Source organism: Cottoperca gobio, chromosome 17, assembly GCF_900634415.1.
Source record: "Cottoperca gobio chromosome 17, fCotGob3.1, whole genome shotgun sequence".
Lineage (NCBI taxonomy): Eukaryota > Metazoa > Chordata > Actinopteri > Perciformes > Bovichtidae > Cottoperca > Cottoperca gobio.
The window spans coordinates 23,700,857-23,720,931 of NC_041371.1; the positions used below are offsets into that span (position 1 = coordinate 23,700,857).

General features: G+C 43.5%; 1 protein-coding gene across 1 annotated transcript in view; it reads right to left on the reverse strand.

Moving 5' to 3' along the window:
• The window catches only part of LOC115022095 (ADAMTS-like protein 2), a 28,813-nt gene that overhangs the window by 2,239 nt on the left and 6,499 nt on the right, over positions 1-20,075 (reverse strand). Inside the window, exons 4-17 of the mRNA XM_029452953.1 lie at positions 15,099-15,174; positions 14,833-14,935; positions 14,500-14,645; positions 14,232-14,355; positions 12,553-12,633; positions 12,001-12,176; positions 11,512-11,911; positions 11,009-11,074; positions 7,972-8,269; positions 7,780-7,880; positions 6,736-6,862; positions 1,419-1,632; positions 408-563; positions 85-255 (exon numbers count right to left, since the gene is read on the reverse strand). Of these exons, the coding sequence (XP_029308813.1) occupies positions 85-255; positions 408-563; positions 1,419-1,632; positions 6,736-6,862; positions 7,780-7,880; positions 7,972-8,269; positions 11,009-11,074; positions 11,512-11,911; positions 12,001-12,176; positions 12,553-12,633; positions 14,232-14,355; positions 14,500-14,645; positions 14,833-14,935; positions 15,099-15,174 (2,239 nt within the window). The remainder of the gene's footprint in view (positions 1-84; positions 256-407; positions 564-1,418; positions 1,633-6,735; positions 6,863-7,779; positions 7,881-7,971; positions 8,270-11,008; positions 11,075-11,511; positions 11,912-12,000; positions 12,177-12,552; positions 12,634-14,231; positions 14,356-14,499; positions 14,646-14,832; positions 14,936-15,098; positions 15,175-20,075) is intronic.

A 20,075-nucleotide genomic window follows, 5' to 3' on the forward strand; every position in this document is an offset into this window, starting at 1 on the left:
CTGAAAGAGACTCACATCCCTCACCAGCCTGACTCTGCTCTACCAGCTGAGCTCGACACAGTTGAACTGCTTCTTTATGTTTACCTGTTGCCATTCCTGTTCCACCCAGTGGGGGGCACAATCTCTGTCGCCACAGGGATAGATGGCCAGCGGGCGCAGAGATTGGTCACACTGCTCCTCTGACATCACTACCCCACCCGATGATCGACACGTCACTGCACGCGCCATCCTTCCCTCTCCACACACACCGGTGCACTGGTACACATACACACATGTTCATTGAAATGCAAAAGTAAAACATTTTTCTGAACTAAATATAGAATGAGAAGTGTGTGGAGTGTTTTCAGTGTGTGTGTGTGTGTGTGTGTGTGTGTGTGTGTGTGTACACTATGTGTTGTTAAACTCACAGGTCCCCAGTCAGACACAGTCCACCTTCTGTCACAGGACGGCGCTTCACATTCCTGACTTTCTATTGGCTGAGAAGACTTGTTACATAGTCTCATCTCCATGGAGCAACGAACCTCCCGAGTACGGACACCCCGAGAGCCGCAACGCGCCGAGCACTAACAGCCACAATGACACACCCACACACACACATTATGTACACACACACGTGCAAAGATCAATACTGCAAAATCTCTCAGCTGCATCATATTACAGCATTGTTTACAGGCATGCACATGATGCTAACAGGAGACCATGAAGATGACACGAGTCAGAGATGACTCAACATGCAGAATACTGTTGCTAATGTATTTCCTGTTGAGTATCTGTGTTATTTCATGCTGCTCTGTTGGAATGTTGTGTCTATCTGAGTTAGACTAGGCACTCATGGTTGCCATGTTCCTTTGTTCCAACCTCCCCTGCGGCCAAAGGAAGGTGTGGTGTGTAGCAGCTCTGGAGAGCCAGCACAGCTGCTCCTTAACATTAACCAGAGAAACCCGCTGAGGTGGAACACCTAGTGAGGATGCGTCCGAGCTGTCCGCCTCTGTAGATACCCTGTACTCAGCCCAGAGCAGACCCAGCATACAGTGGAGGGTCGAAACATCCCAGTAGATCTTCAAGGAGGAACGGCTCTCCCAATGACTCAAAGAGTTGTTAAGGTTTGTATTGTGTCACTTGTAGGTCTTACATTTCAATTCCACAGCAGTTTAAGCTTTTATTAAAACGTTTTCAGCTACTGAAAAGATATCACCAATATTTTTAGGTTACTTAGTTTGTTTGTGTTAATGATGAGTGCACACATGAGTTTGACATCGTTGAAGCCTCATGATCTTTTGGACAGCAGAATGCACACTGGCAGTTCTTGGACTTTGCTTGATGTTTTCACTGCTTTGAATACAACAATATCAGATGTGAAGATATATCAAACTTCAAGATGGTTTCATCCAACATTGCACTGCGGCGTGGTGTATTACCTCTGACCACTCAGACACCTCCCACTGGGGTCCGCAGCTTTGGCCAAGGCAGACCTTTCTATTGGCTGGTTTGTGAAGGTCATGTGACAGACACAGTGAATCGTAGACGGATGAGTCAAGACCGGGCGACAGCATCTTCCAGCAGCGCACAGTGCGATACTGAACACCCTCACCACACGTTCGAGAGCACTCACTCCAACCACTGGTCTCCCATCTGAGGAGAAAGTGGCAACATGGTGCAGTTGGTAAGGTCTGACATTTAACACAGGGATATTTGGTGAATAAAACGATCACATTAAGAGATGATTATTATCTGATCTGATATATTCCTTAATGATTTTTGTTTTCTTTCTGTTTTGCTGTTTGTGTTTCTTGTTGTCAGGTCTCTCTTGCAAAAATAGTTTGTATTCTCAATGAGACTGCATGATTAAATCAAGATTTATAAAAAATAGTATATAACTTCAACTTGACTTATCTGGGTCGGAAATCTCACCTGATATGTATTTGTTTTGAAATATTCTGCATTCTCAAAGAAGAAAAACCTTCATTTCTTTGCTATTTGCAAATGCAACTCTTCCAAAGTCTGAGGAGTTCCACATCAGTCAGTCAGAGAGACAGATAGATAGTCAGACAGTCAGACAGAGAGACAGTCAGACAGAGACACAGTCAGACAGAGAGACAGTCAGACAGAGACACAGTCAGACAGAGAGACAGTCAGACAGAGAGACAGTCAGACAGAGACACAGTCAGACAGAGAGACAGTCAGACAGAGAGACAGTCAGACAGAGAGAAAGTCAGACAGAGACACAGTCAGTCAGAGAGACAGAGAGACAGTCAGACAGAGAGACAGTCAAACAGAGAGACAGTCAGACAGAGACACAGTCAGACAGAGAGACAGTCAGACAGAGAGACAGTCAGACAGAGACAGTCAGACAGAGAGACAGTCAGACAGAGACACAGTCAGACAGAGAGACAGTCAGACAGAGAGACAGTCATACAGAGACACAGTCAGAGAGACAGAGAGACAGTCAGACAGAGAGACAGTCAGACAGAGACACAGTCAGACAGAGAGACAGTCAGAGAGACAGAGAGACAGTCAGACAGAGACACAGTCAGTCAGAGAGACAGAGAGACAGTCAGACAGAGACACAGTCAGTCAGACAGAGAGACAGTCAGACAGAGAGACAGTCAAACAGAGAGACAGTCAGACAGAGACACAGTCAGTCAGACAGAGAGACAGTCAGACAGAGAGACAGTCAAACAGAGAGACAGTCAGACAGAGACACAGTCAGACAGAGACACAGTCAGACAGAGAGACAGTCAGACAGAGAGACAGTCAGACAGAGAGACAGTCAGACAGAGACAGTCAGACAGAGAGACAGTCAGACAGAGACACAGTCAGACAGAGAGACAGTCAGACAGAGACACAGTCAGACAGAGACACAGTCAGACAGAGACACAGTCAGTCAGAGAGACAGAGAGACAGTCAGACAGAGACACAGTCAGACAGAGAGACAGTCAGACAGAGACACAGTCAGTCAGAGAGACAGTCAGACAGAGAGACAGTCAGACAGAGACAGTCAGACAGAGACACAGTCAGTCAGAGAGACAGAGAGACAGTCAGACAGAGAGACAGTCAGACAGAGACACAGTCAGACAGAGAGACAGTCAGAAAGAGAGACAGTCAGACAGAGACACAGTCAGACAGAGACACAGTCAGACAGAGACACAGTCAGACAGAGACAGTCAGACAGAGAGACAGTCAGACAGAGAGACAGTCGGACAGAGATACAGTCAGACAGAGAGACAGTCAGACAGAGACACAGTCAGTCAGAGAGACAGAGAGACAGTCAGACAGAGACACAGTCAGTCAGACAGAGAGACAGTCAGACAGAGAGACAGTCAAACAGAGAGACAGTCAGACAGAGACACAGTCAGTCAGACAGAGAGACAGTCAGACAGAGAGACAGTCAAACAGAGAGACAGTCAGACAGAGACACAGTCAGACAGAGACACAGTCAGACAGAGAGACAGTCAGACAGAGAGACAGTCAGACAGAGAGACAGTCAGACAGAGACAGTCAGACAGAGAGACAGTCAGACAGAGACACAGTCAGACAGAGAGACAGTCAGACAGAGACACAGTCAGACAGAGACACAGTCAGACAGAGACACAGTCAGTCAGAGAGACAGAGAGACAGTCAGACAGAGACACAGTCAGACAGAGAGACAGTCAGACAGAGACACAGTCAGTCAGAGAGACAGTCAGACAGAGAGACAGTCAGACAGAGACAGTCAGACAGAGACACAGTCAGTCAGAGAGACAGAGAGACAGTCAGACAGAGAGACAGTCAGACAGAGACACAGTCAGACAGAGAGACAGTCAGAAAGAGAGACAGTCAGACAGAGACACAGTCAGACAGAGACACAGTCAGACAGAGACACAGTCAGACAGAGACAGTCAGACAGAGAGACAGTCAGACAGAGAGACAGTCGGACAGAGAGACAGTCAGACAGAGACACAGTCAGACAGAGACACAGTCAGACAGAGACACAAAGAGACAGAGAGACAGTCAGACAGAGACACAGTCAGTCAGAGAGACAGAGAGACAGTCAGACAGAGAGACAGACAGAGAGACAGTCAGACAGAGAGACAGTCAAACAGAGAGACAGTCAGACAGAGAGACAGTCAGACAGAGACACAGTCACACAGAGAGACAGTCAGACAGAGACAGTCAGACAGAGAGACAGTCAGACAGAGACACAGTCAGACAGAGAGACAGTCAAACAGAGAGACAGTCAGACAGAGAGACAGTCTGACAGAGACAGTCAGACAGAGAGACAGTCAGTCAGAGAGACGGTCAGTCAAAGAGACAGCCAGTCAGAGAGACAGTCAGACAGCGAGACAGTCAGTCAGAGAGACAGTCAGACAGAGAGACAGTCAGACAAAGAGACAGTCAGTCAGACAGTCAGTCAGACAGAGAGACAGTCAGACAGAGAGACAGTCAAACAAAGAGACAGTCAGTCAGAGAGACAGTCAGTCAGAGAGACAGTCAGTCAGAGAGACAGAGAGACAGTCAGACAGAGAGACAGTCAGTCAGAGAGACAGAGAGACAGTCAGTCAGAGAGACAGTCAGTCAGAGAGACAGTCAGACAGAGAGACAGTCAGTCAGAGAGACAGTCAGACAGAGAGACAGTCAGACAGAGAGACAGTCAGTCAGAGAGACAGTCAGTCAAAGAGACAGTCAGTCAGAGAGACAGCCAGTCAGAGAGACAGTCAGACAGAGAGACAGTCAGACAGCCAGTCAGAGAGACAGTCAGACAGAGAGACAGTCAGACAGCCAGTCAGAGAGACAGTCAGACAGAGAGACAGTCAGACAAAGAGACAGTCAGACAGAGAGACAGTCAGACAGAGAGACAGTCAGACAAAGAGACAGTCAGTCAGACAGAGAGACAGAGAGACAGTCAAACAAAGAGACAGTCAGTTAGAGAGACAGAGAGACAGTCAGACAGAGACACAGTCAGACAGAGACACAGTCAGACAGAGACACAGTCAGTCAGAGAGACAGAGAGACAGTCAGACAGAGACACAGTCAGACAGAGAGACAGTCAGACAGAGACACAGTCAGTCAGAGAGACAGTCAGACAGAGAGACAGTCAGACAGAGACAGTCAGACAGAGACACAGTCAGTCAGAGAGACAGAGAGACAGTCAGACAGAGAGACAGTCAGACAGAGACACAGTCAGACAGAGAGACAGTCAGAAAGAGAGACAGTCAGACAGAGACACAGTCAGACAGAGACACAGTCAGACAGAGACACAGTCAGACAGAGACAGTCAGACAGAGAGACAGTCAGACAGAGAGACAGTCGGACAGAGAGACAGTCAGACAGAGACACAGTCAGACAGAGACACAGTCAGACAGAGACACAAAGAGACAGAGAGACAGTCAGACAGAGACACAGTCAGTCAGAGAGACAGAGAGACAGTCAGACAGAGAGACAGACAGAGAGACAGTCAGACAGAGAGACAGTCAAACAGAGAGACAGTCAGACAGAGAGACAGTCAGACAGAGACACAGTCACACAGAGAGACAGTCAGACAGAGACAGTCAGACAGAGAGACAGTCAGACAGAGACACAGTCAGACAGAGAGACAGTCAAACAGAGAGACAGTCAGACAGAGAGACAGTCTGACAGAGACAGTCAGACAGAGAGACAGTCAGTCAGAGAGACGGTCAGTCAAAGAGACAGCCAGTCAGAGAGACAGTCAGACAGCGAGACAGTCAGTCAGAGAGACAGTCAGACAGAGAGACAGTCAGACAAAGAGACAGTCAGTCAGACAGTCAGTCAGACAGAGAGACAGTCAGACAGAGAGACAGTCAAACAAAGAGACAGTCAGTCAGAGAGACAGTCAGTCAGAGAGACAGTCAGTCAGAGAGACAGAGAGACAGTCAGACAGAGAGACAGTCAGTCAGAGAGACAGAGAGACAGTCAGTCAGAGAGACAGTCAGTCAGAGAGACAGTCAGACAGAGAGACAGTCAGTCAGAGAGACAGTCAGACAGAGAGACAGTCAGACAGAGAGACAGTCAGTCAGAGAGACAGTCAGTCAAAGAGACAGTCAGTCAGAGAGACAGCCAGTCAGAGAGACAGTCAGACAGAGAGACAGTCAGACAGCCAGTCAGAGAGACAGTCAGACAGAGAGACAGTCAGACAGCCAGTCAGAGAGACAGTCAGACAGAGAGACAGTCAGACAAAGAGACAGTCAGACAGAGAGACAGTCAGACAGAGAGACAGTCAGACAAAGAGACAGTCAGTCAGACAGAGAGACAGAGAGACAGTCAAACAAAGAGACAGTCAGTTAGAGAGACAGAGAGACAGTCAGACAGAGAGACAGTCAGAGAGACAGACAGTCAGAGAGAGAGAGACAGTCAGTCAGAGAGACAGTCAGTTAGAGAGACAGTCAGACAGAGAGACAGTCAGAGAGACAGACAGTCAGAGAGACAGTCAGTCAGAGAGGCAGTCAGACAGAGACAGTCAGACAGAGAGACAGTCAGTCAGAGAGACAGAGAGACAGTCAGTCAGAGAGACAGACAGTCAGACAGACATACAGTCTGTCAGACAGTCAGACAGTCAGACAGACAATGAGTCAGATTGTCAGACAGTCAGACATACATACAGACATACAGTCTGTCAGACAGACAGACAGACAGACATACAGTCTGTCAGACAGACAGACAGACATACAGTCTGTCAGACAGACAGTCTGACTGACAGATAGTCTGTCAGACAGACAGTTAGTTCAGTAAGGGCAGTACCTTGCAGGACATTCCTTCCCCGTGCAGAACTCATGTGTGGGCTCCGGTCTGGTCAGAGAGTCACAGTAACTATCATCCACTTCAGTACCATCATAACGGACACAGAGGGCATAGCTAGTGGTGATACCTGGCAATACACACAGACACACAATGTGTGCAGATATAGATCAACAACATACAATCTGCATATGTAGTGTATGTCCAGCTGCTAAAGGACAATAATGGACCAGGTGGAGACACAGGTCCATTATTCTCTCACCACGTGCATCCTCACACGTACACAACGAATCCTTGCAAAAGAAAACAAGAGAGTGTGTAAACATTGTCTGCTATTGTTTAAAGAGGACATATGATGAAACGCTCACTGTTTCAGAGCTTGTGCACATACATTTGTGTATCTGCAGTTTATACCAACCCACAAACTGTGAAATAAGAGAAACAGTCAGTTTTTGGTGAAAACATCTGATTGAACAAGACATTCAGATTTGGCTCCCTTCATGTCACATGCAGGCTTTTTAGCATATACTGCCCCTCTCCCAGGATCTCCACCCAAGGCTTGAGAAAGACTTTTACAATTTTTCTCGCAAGCAATCGGAGCAGACAGGTGCTATAACGGAGCTTTTCAGGCAGAGGGCGAATACAGTAATATTCAGACAGTAAGTATGAGAAACATAATGTGTTTTTTAAACATTAAAAGCATTTAAAAATGTTCTATTAGAAACCCAAAAGAACAACTATTAACCAGAAAATGAGCATAATCTGTGCATTTTAACATTAGTAATCAGTTTCACTAAACAAAGTTAACTGGTAATGCAGTGTGAAGTGTTGCTGTGGTTACCTGTAGTTTAATACACCTTGCATTTAGAACAATGTTTAAACTCTGGTCTGGGACTCTGCCGCAGGTGTCCTGATATGGAATATGACACCTACAGTACCATCTAATCACATACTTACATTTTCTATAGCCATAGAACAACTTTCACTGGATGGATTATGCAAAACAATGAATACATTGGTGTACTTGCATGTTGTGAATGAGCTTACCTGTTGTACAGGTGGAGCTGCAGGGAGCATAGGCAGAAACTTTCCAGCGATACATGTCTGCCAGACTAATATCCGGGTCCAGACCCACATCAAAGTCATTACTAGAGAGAGACAGAAACAGGCAGGCATATTATAGCATGACAGTGCCCTTCAAGCTAATGCTGTATGTACTCCACAGCTGTTGACTCACACCTCTCTGTGTTGGCTGCCTGGACTGCATGCACCTGTTGCAGCTGCACAAAGATGGCAGTGTGTGTGCCACTTTCTCTTTCTGTGTGTGTCACAGAGTGTGTGTCAGTATCTGTGAGCATGTCTGAGTGTACTGTTTGCACATGTGTTTGTGCTGGTGATTGTGGATCAGTGAGTGGGTGTTCAACAGAGTGTGTGTTCGACTGTGTGAGGGAGTGTGTGTTTGAGTGTGACTGGTTGTAATGTAAGTCCTCCAGTAGAAGATGGGGGGCATCGTCTGGCAGGGCTGCAGAGAGAACACCTGTGAATGGAAAGACACAAATGAAAGTAGGGCTTTTAAAACATCAGGATCATTTTGACATTACCAGGAGATTATTGCAAAAATAATGAAGGCTATTATTTAATAGATTTAAGATTAACACACTTATTAAAAATGGAAAACTATGGAACTTTTCTTCACATGGAGGCTTGAAGTCAGGGACTGCTACAGAACAGAAAACTGCAGAAGTAGTAGGATAAGTACGTTGTGTTGTATATTTGAACAGGCCGTAGTTGTCTTTCCAGCCATATCCCCATCCTGCTCCCTTTGTATGGAGGATACTGAGGCCTTTCCCACACCAGTCACTACTGCTGCTGACATACCATACTGCACATTCCTGCACAAAACTACAACTTCTAAAAAAAAAACCTCTTATATTTAAATTCACAAGCACTGTAAACATTATTTTGATATTTATGTTGTAATATTCTTCTATATTTATGTTTCTTGAATATATCAATACTTGCTTTTTAATTTATAAAAAAAAAAAAGAATGTCTATCAACTTTTTGATGTTAAACACAGACAAAACTGAAGTTATTATACTTGGCCCTAAACGCCTCCGAAACGCATTTTCTAATGACATAGAAGCTCTGGATGGCATTAACTTGGCCTCCAGCACCACTGTAAGGAATCTTGGCATTATCTTTGATCAGGATCTGTCGTTTAACTCCCACATAAAACAAATCTCAAGGACTGCCTTCTTTCATCTACGTAACATTGCAAAAATAAGACACATCCTGTCTCAAAATGATGCAGAAAAACTAGTCCATGCATTTGTTACTTCAAGGCTGGATTACTGCAATTCATTGTTATCAGGTTGTCCCAAAAAGTCGCTTAAGACTCTTCAATTGATCCAAAATGCAGCGGCACGTGTATTGACAAGAACTAGGTAGCGGGATCATATTACTCCTGTATTAGCTGCTACTGCACTGGCTCCCGGTAAAATACAAAATAGAATTCAAAATCCTTCTCCTGACTTACAAAGCAATTAATGGTCAGGCTCCAGAATATCTTAAAGATCTCATAGTACCTTATAAACCAACTAGAGCAGGGGTATTCAACTAAAATTCTAAGAGGTCCAGTTAGAGAACATGTCCGCGAGCAAAGGTCCGGAGCATCATAATGTCTAACTTGCGTTATGAATTAGTGTGATATATATTGAAGTCTAGTAGCTGTATCAACGTCTGCACGTCATCAACAACTGACTGTCAAATATAATAAAGTACAATTTAAAACATTTAGACAATATTTATTACACTTAACATTGAACTATACAGATATATATAATACTCGGCCTGCATTTAAAAATAAAATAGAGAAAATAAATAAAATAGCTTTTGTGCATCTTAAAATAAAGTGCTTAATTTTAGAAAAATAAAATAAAGTGTAGCAGCAGCTTGAGTTTCCCTTTTTCTTTAACTGTTTCACATCTTGATTTAACTCTCAACCAATGTTAGAATAAATCAGTCTCAACACATCTTAACAATTGAACAGTTTAACCCAGACTAGCACATCCTGGGTTAAACTGTTCTCTGTGGCTGATGATGCTGACAGGTGGCCCATTTGCTTTATTTTGTCACAAATCAAAATCACATTGGGCTCTGAGTGCTTATTTTCTGTGCCCTCAGACACTTCAGACTTGAGTGGGTTTGTTTGGTTAAAAACATTGTGCTTTGTCTCATAGTGGCGTTTCACATCACCACTGTTAATGAGCACCACGGTCTCTGAGCATATGAGACACAGGTGTTGTGCTCCAGTGGGAAGGATGAACATGAATGAGTCCATTCTGGGTTGAAAGCTCTGTTGACTTCTCTCTTCTTGGAGAGCGCCATGAGTAGTTATTGTTCTCTCCCTGTCTGCCGCTCACTCGTCTCTTCGTCTGTGTTTCTCTCCCTTTCTCCGTCTTCTCTACCTGTATCGCTAACTCGTCTTTCCGTCTGTCACGCGCCTCTCGCCTCTCATCTGTCTGTATTCAGAGTCGCAATGTTTGCCGCCTGAAATACACAGATTTGATTGGCTGAGTAGCATCACGTGGGATGGCTTAACTCGCATGTAATTGGTCTGTAAGTTTCCTGAACCGCTAAGCCAGTGCCGTAAAAACGAGAAAAGCTGCGCCGGTTAAAATAGAAGCTCCCCGTCAAAATGAAAATCCCTCAATAATTTATTGATTCCGTAAAGGTCGGAGTCTGGGTCTGGACTCGGACCGTGGTCCGCCTGTTAGTGACCCATGAACTAGAGCATTACGCTCCCAGACTGCAGGGTTATTTGTGGTTCCTAGAGTCTCTAAGATTACAATGGGAGCCAGAGCCTTCAGCTATCAAGCTCCTCTCCAGTGGAACCAGCTTCCAGTTTGTGTTCGGGAGGCAGACACACTCTCCACATTTAAGAGTAGGCTAAAGACTTTCCTTTTTGATCAAGCTTATAGTTAGGGCTCGCTCAGGCTTGCCTTGGATCTATTTTTAAATATGAATACGCCATCATTTCTGTCACAGGGATGTTGTATTTGTACTATGTTGTTTATCCTGTACACATCTATTGCACGTCTGTCCGTCCTGGGAGAGGGATCCCTCCTCAGTTGCTCTCCCTGAGGTTTCTAACATGTTTCCCCCTTAAATTGTGGGGTTTCTTTTAGGAAGTTTTTCCTTGTGTGGTGCGAGGGTCTAAGGACAGAGGGTGTCGTATGCTGTATAGTCTATGGAAGAAGTTTAATTTGTCCTACCATTTGCAAGAACTAGAGTGTTGTCATCTGCAGGGGATGGCTCGTCAATCGCGTTGGAGGAACTCCCTTAATGAACAGAAAAACAAATAGAGACACAATGAGACAAATACATAGATAGAGTACATTAATGTTAGACAGACAGACAGACCAGAGCTTAATTTCAACTGTAAAACATCCCACTCAGTACATATCAAGGTCACAGTTCTTTCAAAAATAAATCAAAAATAATTTTTTTAGAATGAAAGAAACCCACCTATATTATAAAACTCTCAAATAATGGTATCCAATAACCCAGAATCAGCTACACCCTTAAGTCCAAGTGGATGTTTGTGCCAAATCTGAATAAATTCCCTCAATGCGTTCCTCAGATAACACATTCACAAGAATGGGACGGACGGACAACCATAAAATATTATGTGCCCAGTCACTGCTGTCGACCGCGCAGAGGCATAAAAAATAAAAAGCTCAATTATTAGAAGAAAGATGAATCTGTGACTACTCACGGTATCCGGATGGTACTGGAGGTCCTCGCTCCTCCACATCATTAAGGCTGAATACGTGACTGGTGACATCTGCAGCTCTGTACAGCAACATGGCAGCAGGCGGTGGAGGGCTGGGGGTCCTGATCTCCCACACTTCTTCCTCCTCCTCATCTTCCTGCAGCTTCACATCTGATTGTTCCTCAGCTTCCAGCTGGGTGTTGTAGTGATGGACAGATGTCACACTCCCTCTGCTGTGATTGGTCGCTCTAAGTTGATCCCCTCTGATGTCGTCATTCACCTCGTTGTAGGTGAGGTTAAGATGGCCTGTGGTGATGCTTTGTGCAGCAGGGATGTCATGAGATGTGCGGGGGACGGTGTATTCGTAGGTGATGTGGGGGAGCTTCCCATTCAGGTTGTAGTACTTCATGTCCAAAGAGAAAGTCACAGGTTAACTACTTCATACTCATTCTTTCATGAGAAACACATATACTTGTGCTGTGTGTGTAGTACCATAACATTCAGGCCCTGAAGTGTCGGTCCCTGGGCAATGATATACTCCAGCCCATCAGAGAATACATTGCCTGGACGTCTGTATTTAAACACCGTTCCTGCCACATGGAAGTTTTGAGGATTGTCAAACACAGTGTTTCCGTTGAAGAAGAAATGACCAGCTTCATCTGACAGGGCTAGATAGGAGGGGAAACATCAGTGGGAGGCACTCAGTCAGTGCTATTCAAAACTGGGTCAGAACCCACAGAAAGATTAGTCATTTTCAAGACCGTGGTGCTTACAATAAAGCTACTGTTCTTGTTTTGTTAGACAGACAATGAGTCATTAGATTAGAGTTAGACAAGAAGATCTAAATGAACTCTGCGGTCTCTACAAATATAAGTCCAGACCATGTTTAGCCTAGCTTACCTCATATTAAAATATATATATTGTTACATTAAAAAACATCATAGAACAACTGTTACAGTGGTACGTTTTTTGCTTTAAATATTCATTAAAATCAGTTGATTTCATACTCGGTTTATTGACCTTAAAGAAGTGGTAGGTTCTCACCCAGGATGTTCTCAGTCTTGTGTCTCTCTATTATCTGAATGTCTGAAGCTCCAGCTGGGATGTTGGCTATGAACACATAACCTGATGAAAAAAAACACCTACTTTACACACAGGCACGATTATCAGTTGGGAACTAATCTTCAGGGAACAGGGTGAAAGAGCTTGGGCGTGGGAACCGGAGGGTCACTGGTTCAAATCCCTGAAGGGAAATACAGAGTGTGAACTGGAACCTGGAGAGATGCCAGTTTAACTTGTGAGCCTTGTGCAAGAAGAACTCAAACAATAACCTGTTCAAGAGGATAATCCACACATTTTGCAGTGACATTATAATTGTATCTCTTTTTTTTTATGCTTTGATCACCATTCGTTTTATAAACTGAGTCAAAAACTGGACGAATAAAACCAAAACAAGCATGGGTAGATACCGCAACAGTCAAAAATATATTAAATCAACAACCTTTTTTTTTTCATGACAAAGACGAGACGTTGATGAGATAAAACTGATTTCATTAAACAATAACTGTGACAATATCTCTATAGAATATTGTTGACACAAAAAGAGGTGACTGAAATGCAATTAAAAGAAATGACATAGATTACATAGATGTAATCCAAATCTCCGTATTGTCATTGGATGGCTGCACATTTCACTTCCTGCGCCTTTTCTACCCACTTCAAATAAAACGCCTTGGTGAGAAGAAATGTTTAGTAACGTTATAGTCAGGAGAAGCCCTGCAGCTACTAGAGAGCTGGGAAGAATACTAGAAACCTGAAGAGACACGTTCAGGCACAGTACACTGAAACTGAGCCAACAATAACTAGAAGATGTTTAAAAACGTTACATCAACTTAGGGTAACTCACTTACACTTGGCAGTGGTGTAACATTATGTATTACAAGCATCACAACAACTGCACATTGTTTGAATTTGGGAGTTTAGCTGAACTTAAAAGTCTAAAGCTGAATTGGAAACAGTAACCTTTTGACAAGTTTCATTTGGAGTGTGAAACATGCTATCCATGATAAAGCATGCACAATAGAATTGCTGCACACATTTAATAGTCAGATCTTATGGATTTTGAATGGCTCCATGTCATATTCTGGCTGTCTAGTACAAACAATTAGAAAGCACTTGAATATAACACAGTGTAAGAAAACACCCCCACTGAGACACACTCTCTCCACAGCATTCTTTTTGCCTGAAATCAATTAGATGAAGTCTTATTTGAAAGTTTTTTATTCTTGGGCTTGACTAAAACTAAAATGTGTACATAAACATTTGGTCAAATAAATAAAAAGGACTAAGACTAAATCTAAATATAGGCAACAAAATTAACTTTATTTCGGCGAACTTTAAGAATCCGTCCATGCACAGCCTGGTGGTTCTCATCCAGAAGAAGTGCATTTACGCTTAACCTAAGTAAAAGTGGTATTACTATAGCTGTTGGGAAGCTATAGCATAGTCATCCCGCCAGCTTCAGACTTTTATATCAAGACATTCTGCAAGGTGAAATTGGATGAGAGGGTTGCTGAAGGCTAAGATAAATGTTTCCTTCAAAAAACATAAGCTGACTTACAAGTGAAATATAAATATAAATGTGGATCCAGCAGATTTAGTATTGTGTCATCATTTATACTCGTATGCACATCTGTCTACATGTGTGTTTGTGTGTGTGTTACCTAACTGTGCGAGTGCCTTCCTGTATGATCCAGAGATGCGCTGGCAGGACGTCCCGTTGCCTCCACATTCTCCACATCTGTCTACTGTCTTAGTGCTGTACAGCTCCCCATCACAACCTACAGCCTGGAGGAGAAGACACATTAACAATACTTACAACAGTTAGGTTGCTAGTTATATAGAGGCTTCACTCATCCAGCCATCAACAAGAAACATTTGCTATAAATTTGTGTAAAAACTAGATGCAAAAATATTTTCTTGTTTGGTTACCTTACATATTCCCTCTATACAGACTCCATGGTATTTGGCATCGCGGCAGAACGTACCATCGTGGGCGGGAACTAGCAGCTGTCGCTCACCACTCATGGTAGTACACTGCAGGTCACATGGCTTATTGGAGATGCTGATGTAATCAGCTACACAGGAAATTACATATTTAAAAATATATTTACTTTAGTGACATCACAATACAGGATTTCTGTGCAATGAAGTCTACTAAATTAAATGAGTTACATGTGGTTATCATTTGGGATTGGCAGGATGCAATGTTGCCTTGTGCAGCAAGAGAATAGAGTGGAAGGAAGACGAACATTGATATTATACCTGGGTAAAGAGGTATCCACTGGAAGTATCTTCTTCCAAATGCTTTAGAATTGAATTGGGAACACTGGTGCTGTTTGAAGCTCACACTGGGGCTGGGACAGGGCTGAAAACACAACACAACAAAACCCACAGAGAAAAGGATACCTGCAGCTTAATGTTTGTTAGTTTCTTCTACTCATTTCTTCCATTAACCCCCTGTGTTCTACAGCTAAGGGACTCAGAAGAGAATTAGTCCCTGTAGTATCAAAAGCAATGTAGCATCATACCTGGTTTGGACAGAGCTGGTACTGTTTAGGAGAGCCAACACAATATGAGCTGTTTACGTTCTGGGTGGTGGACATCCTGAGACAGAGACAGCACACAGTATGATTAACGTAACTGTATCACAAAATGCATTAAATAGTACAGTATATTGACATCCAACACTACCATCCCAGTATCAGAGAGAGGGTGATGGCCTTTGTGTCTCCTGAAGGTGGTGTAGCAGGAGCACACAATGACAACATCAGTGACCGTTTAATATGTTGTCCTTTCTGATCAAAAACTGAAGCACTTAAGAAAAAGGAGGACCTCTAAACCCAGTGTAGCAGGAAGAAGCCTTTGAATCTTTGAAAAATAATTTCTCCAGTTGTGTTTGTTTGTTAATCTTTGTTACTTTTGTTATCTTATGTCTTTGTTCACTCGTAGGATGAGTCAAGTAAGGTAAGATCAACGGGAAGCTTTATCAAGCTGTGAATTAATCCATCACAGAAACAATTTCACTGCCAGATAAATACACAGACATCACACTAACTGTTTGTGTACCACGTTTTTAAAGTCACATCACTGTTTAACAGTGTCATTCCCAGCTATTGTTTTCAGCTTGTGAGTCTGTGTGTGTGTCATCTTAGCTAAATGTGCTCCTGGAGACACCTCCTGTAGCAGGAAGTACTACAGAGGAGGTTTGAGTTCTTTGCCAAGTGTTTATATTTCTGTCTGTCTGTGGACAGATTTTGTCACTGCGACAGTGTCTCAGTGGCTGAGTTCGATGATGGGTGTGGTCCGAGCAAGGGCACAGGAAGTAAGAGGGTAGGACGTGAGAAAAGGGTCATTGGCCCCTTACTTCATGCCTCTGGCACGATTTGGTGTTGCGGCAGGTGTGATACCATTGACACATGGTTTCATTTCTCATTTTAATAACAGCAGAGCACCAGGATGTTTGCTTGACCACAGCAGTGACTGACCTGGCTGTACTATTGGCTGTTCCTACTTTGTATAGCACTAAAAACAGAAGAAATAAAGTCATTTGCAAAAATGAAAGAAAAATAAGACACTCCATCACTGCGACAACCCTAATACAATCTTAATAAGGAACTAAACTAAAACAATCATATGTTGGGTTTTCCTTCGTCACCTGCTTATCATTATTTGATGGATGAAATATTATGAATTAAATATCTCTTAATAAATAGCAACGAATGGAGGCGCCAGTAAAAACACAACTTTAGGGCTGAGTCTGTGGGCTGCCAGTTAAAGAGCCCTGGCTTAGTGTGTGTTGAGAAATATATAAAACCATGCTGAAAAAAACAGGAAAGAATGTTAGCATCCACATCCATCTTGTTCCAAAACCTTTCCTCTGGTATACGTTCTATTATGCCCACACACGGCTTACGGGAGATCTCACCCATAACCATTTCTTTGTGGAATAAACACTACTTTGTGGTGATTCACTGACATTTAGTGCTCATAATGAAAAGTGAGTTTGTTTTTGTAATGAGCAGCTAGAGCAGCTGTCACTATGAGCAAACAGTACTTATACTGTATATGCTTGGCAAAATCTCACAAATTCAAAGTGCTCCGTGCTGACTAATGCTAATGCTATCCCTATTATTGTCTCACATTCCATACACTGACTACTAACTATCACTAAATGTATTACCCTTACTTTTTCATTTATTTGCCATTTCAGCCTTAAACCATCTTTTTGTTGTGGTGAACATTTCTCAGGTTCAGAGAGCACTTCTTCTTTCTGCTGCTTGTCAACCACTCTTCAGCAGCGCCTTGAGTTAGCATCATGTAACAAAAGATTATACCAATCTGAGCTAAAGAGATATACTGTGAACATTGTCTGAACTGGAGACCATCTTGCAATGGGATCACTACTGCTGCAACACCAAGTTGGGCCAGGGGCATAAAGTGGGGGGCCAATGGCCCCTTCCACACTTCCTACCCCCCTTCTTCTGGCACCGTTGCTTGGACCACACCCATCTTCAAACTCAGCCTACTTTTTGATCTGAACTACACATCTGTACAGTTTTATCTCACCTATTCATCTCTAAACAACACATTGACAAAATCTGACAGACAAAGCTGGTAACCAACTAGACCTATTCACCAGGAACTGCTCTACCACTCCCTCCCCTCTCCCCTGACCTGATTCTCACTCATGCCTCTCAACTCTGCCACAGACATTTTACTCTCTACTCTGTCATCCTCTCTGGACTCTGTCTTCTCACCTCACAGCAGGCTCACCCAACCCCTCCAGCTCTGTGTCTGACTAGATGCATGCTGACAGAACCAACTTGAAGGCAGCTGAAAGAAAATTGTACAAAAATCCAAGCGCTCTGTGGACCTCTTACCCTATCAATCTCTTCTATCTTCTTTCTCTGATGACACCACCTGTCTTACATCCACCTTAACATCTCCTATTATAATTTCCTTTACCTTTCTCCCAATGAGGTACTTACCCTGATTAGTTATTTCTAAAATACTTGTGTGTACTGTCTTCACTCAACTTTATGCATATCTCCACCTGAACAACCTTCCTGACCCCCACCAGTTTGGTTTCAAGGCAGGCCACTAAACTGAGACTGCCCTCCTTGCCGTCACAGAGGAACTCCACTTTCTGCTTGACAGATGGCGAACCATCAGATTCTCCTCTCCGTCCTCCAAGAACTCGGAGTCTCAGGCTTTGCACTCTCCGAGTTCACATTCTGCCACACAAAGATCACACTTACAGGGAAACTTGAGAGGATATGTACCTTGTAGCCTCATTATTGGGGTCCCCCAAAGTTCTGTTCTGGGTCCCCTCCTCTTTTCTTTCTACACCAAATCACCTGGGTATGTTATTCACTCACAGCTATGCAGATGACACATATTCTGTCTTTTGCCTGGTCTGAAACCCAGGTGCCAGCATGAATCTTCTGTCTGGCTGACATCTCTCAGTGGATGTCTGTACACCACCTGAAGCTCAACCTTAACCAAACGGAGCCCATGACCTCTCCATTAACAGACAGAACTCTGTGGGGTCCCCAACTCGGACTGCAAGGATGGAGGACACTGTCCATTCCTCACACAGGTTCCGGTCCAGGCTCATGTCATCTCGCGCTTAGACTACTGCATCTCGCTCCTGGCTGGTGTGCCTGCATGTGCCCCCGACCTCTGCAGTTCATCCAAAATGCAACTCTTTCTCTATCTGTTATTGTTTCTAAATGTAGCAGCTCAGCATATTTGATGAAGTTGATGTACTTGCATGATTCTTGCAATGTCTGGGTTGTTCCCACATTGTTGAATTCACTTGTTGTAGGTGTGGCGCCATGGGCCTTCTGAATGGTAAGACTTTGTCAATTGTAAGGTACAAATGGCATTCCTGCTATTGCCAATGGGATTAGTTGTTTTTTATTGTTGTTGTGTTACTTCTTGGAAGTGCATATATTCATGTATTCAGAGGAAACATGATAAGTGATCAACATCAGCTAAACTCCAAAGAACAGTAACAACTTAAATGTGTTTTTTTTGACAGTAAAAAAGTAAGGACCTCTTCATTCACTTTAAACCAGTGGATGGGAACACATTTCAATGGTCTCAGAACTTCACAAGTTTGCAAAATGTTGCAACAAGTAACATGTGTTTGCAATAGTTGTACCAAGAAAAATCTGTCTAAGAGTGCTGTAGTTTATGGCTAACATGAACCTAATTCTGTGTGTGTGTTTGTGTGTATGTGCGTGTGTGTGTGTGTGTGTTGGGAAGGAACTACAAGAGTCCAACATGGAGTTAATGCATCTGTCTTTCATTACCATGTTAACTGCACCCCCTACACACCTCCTCTGTCTATGTATCTGTGTCTCTCTTTCTTCAGCCTATCCTTATACACTGTTTAGATGGTAAAGTAGGACAGCCTGCAGGAAGAGGTGAGCTGGAGGTCACTATGTGAGAGTGTCACATCTAATTGGTAGAAGGTGATGAGGGCAAGACAGGAGAGGAAAAGGAGAGATTAAAATAAAATAAAAAGCAGGACAGGCAAAAGGGGGAGGAGGTGAACAGGGTAGGAAGGAAGAAGAGGAGGAGAAGAGTGTGGAAAAAGAAGTAAAGGAGAGAAAAAGGGTAAAAAAATGGAAGGAGGAGTAAAAGGGGCAGACATCAGAGGAGAAAATGGGAAGGAGAAGAACAAAGACAGGAGAAAGAAAGGGGGAGGAGGGGGAAGAAGGCCAACAGTGAGGGCAAAGTGGCGTTAATCTTGGTTGACAGACATTTCCGCAAGTCTGACAGGGGGAGGTCAAAGGTAACAAGATGGCTACAAACACACATTCTATCAACGCTCTACCTAACTTCCCTCTGTATATGGCCATGTCTCTACTCACTCTTCCTTCATGTGTTATTGCTGTGTACATAACTTAACACATTTACCTTTGTGTCTATACATATACTCTGTGTACAAGACATAAACAAATCATCAAATTGTCTTTCATTCTATTGTCTATTTTTCTGACAGTTGCAAAAACTCTGTTTCAATGCAAATGGCTGGTTGTCCACTTACGCTTGTTTGGTCATTTCCTGGCTCCAAACAAACCCACTTGCACTGAGGTGGGTGGAGCGGTGCAGCTGAGGTTCTGTTTATTCAGAAGGGACGGCACAGTGCTATTTTTGCGATTGCATTTCCACCTGCTTAGACGCCCTCTTATTACAAACGTGATTTTAGTGGCTTTATCTGGCAGAGATGTGCAAAAATAAAACTCTCAAAAATCGCAAAACAATGATCCTTCATGTATGTTGAGTTTGTTTCTTCCACTTCCACTTTTCATCTACTAAAAACACATTTGCTGTGGTAAGGCAGAGCCTGTAACAGGCTGATTGTTATTAATGATGTCATGCAGTGGGAACTTGATTATTTATTTAAATCTCCTGACATGGTGACAGGATTGGTCAGGGTCTAACATGAATGGTGGTTCAGGGGTTTTCTACACACCACACAAATAAGGTGTTAC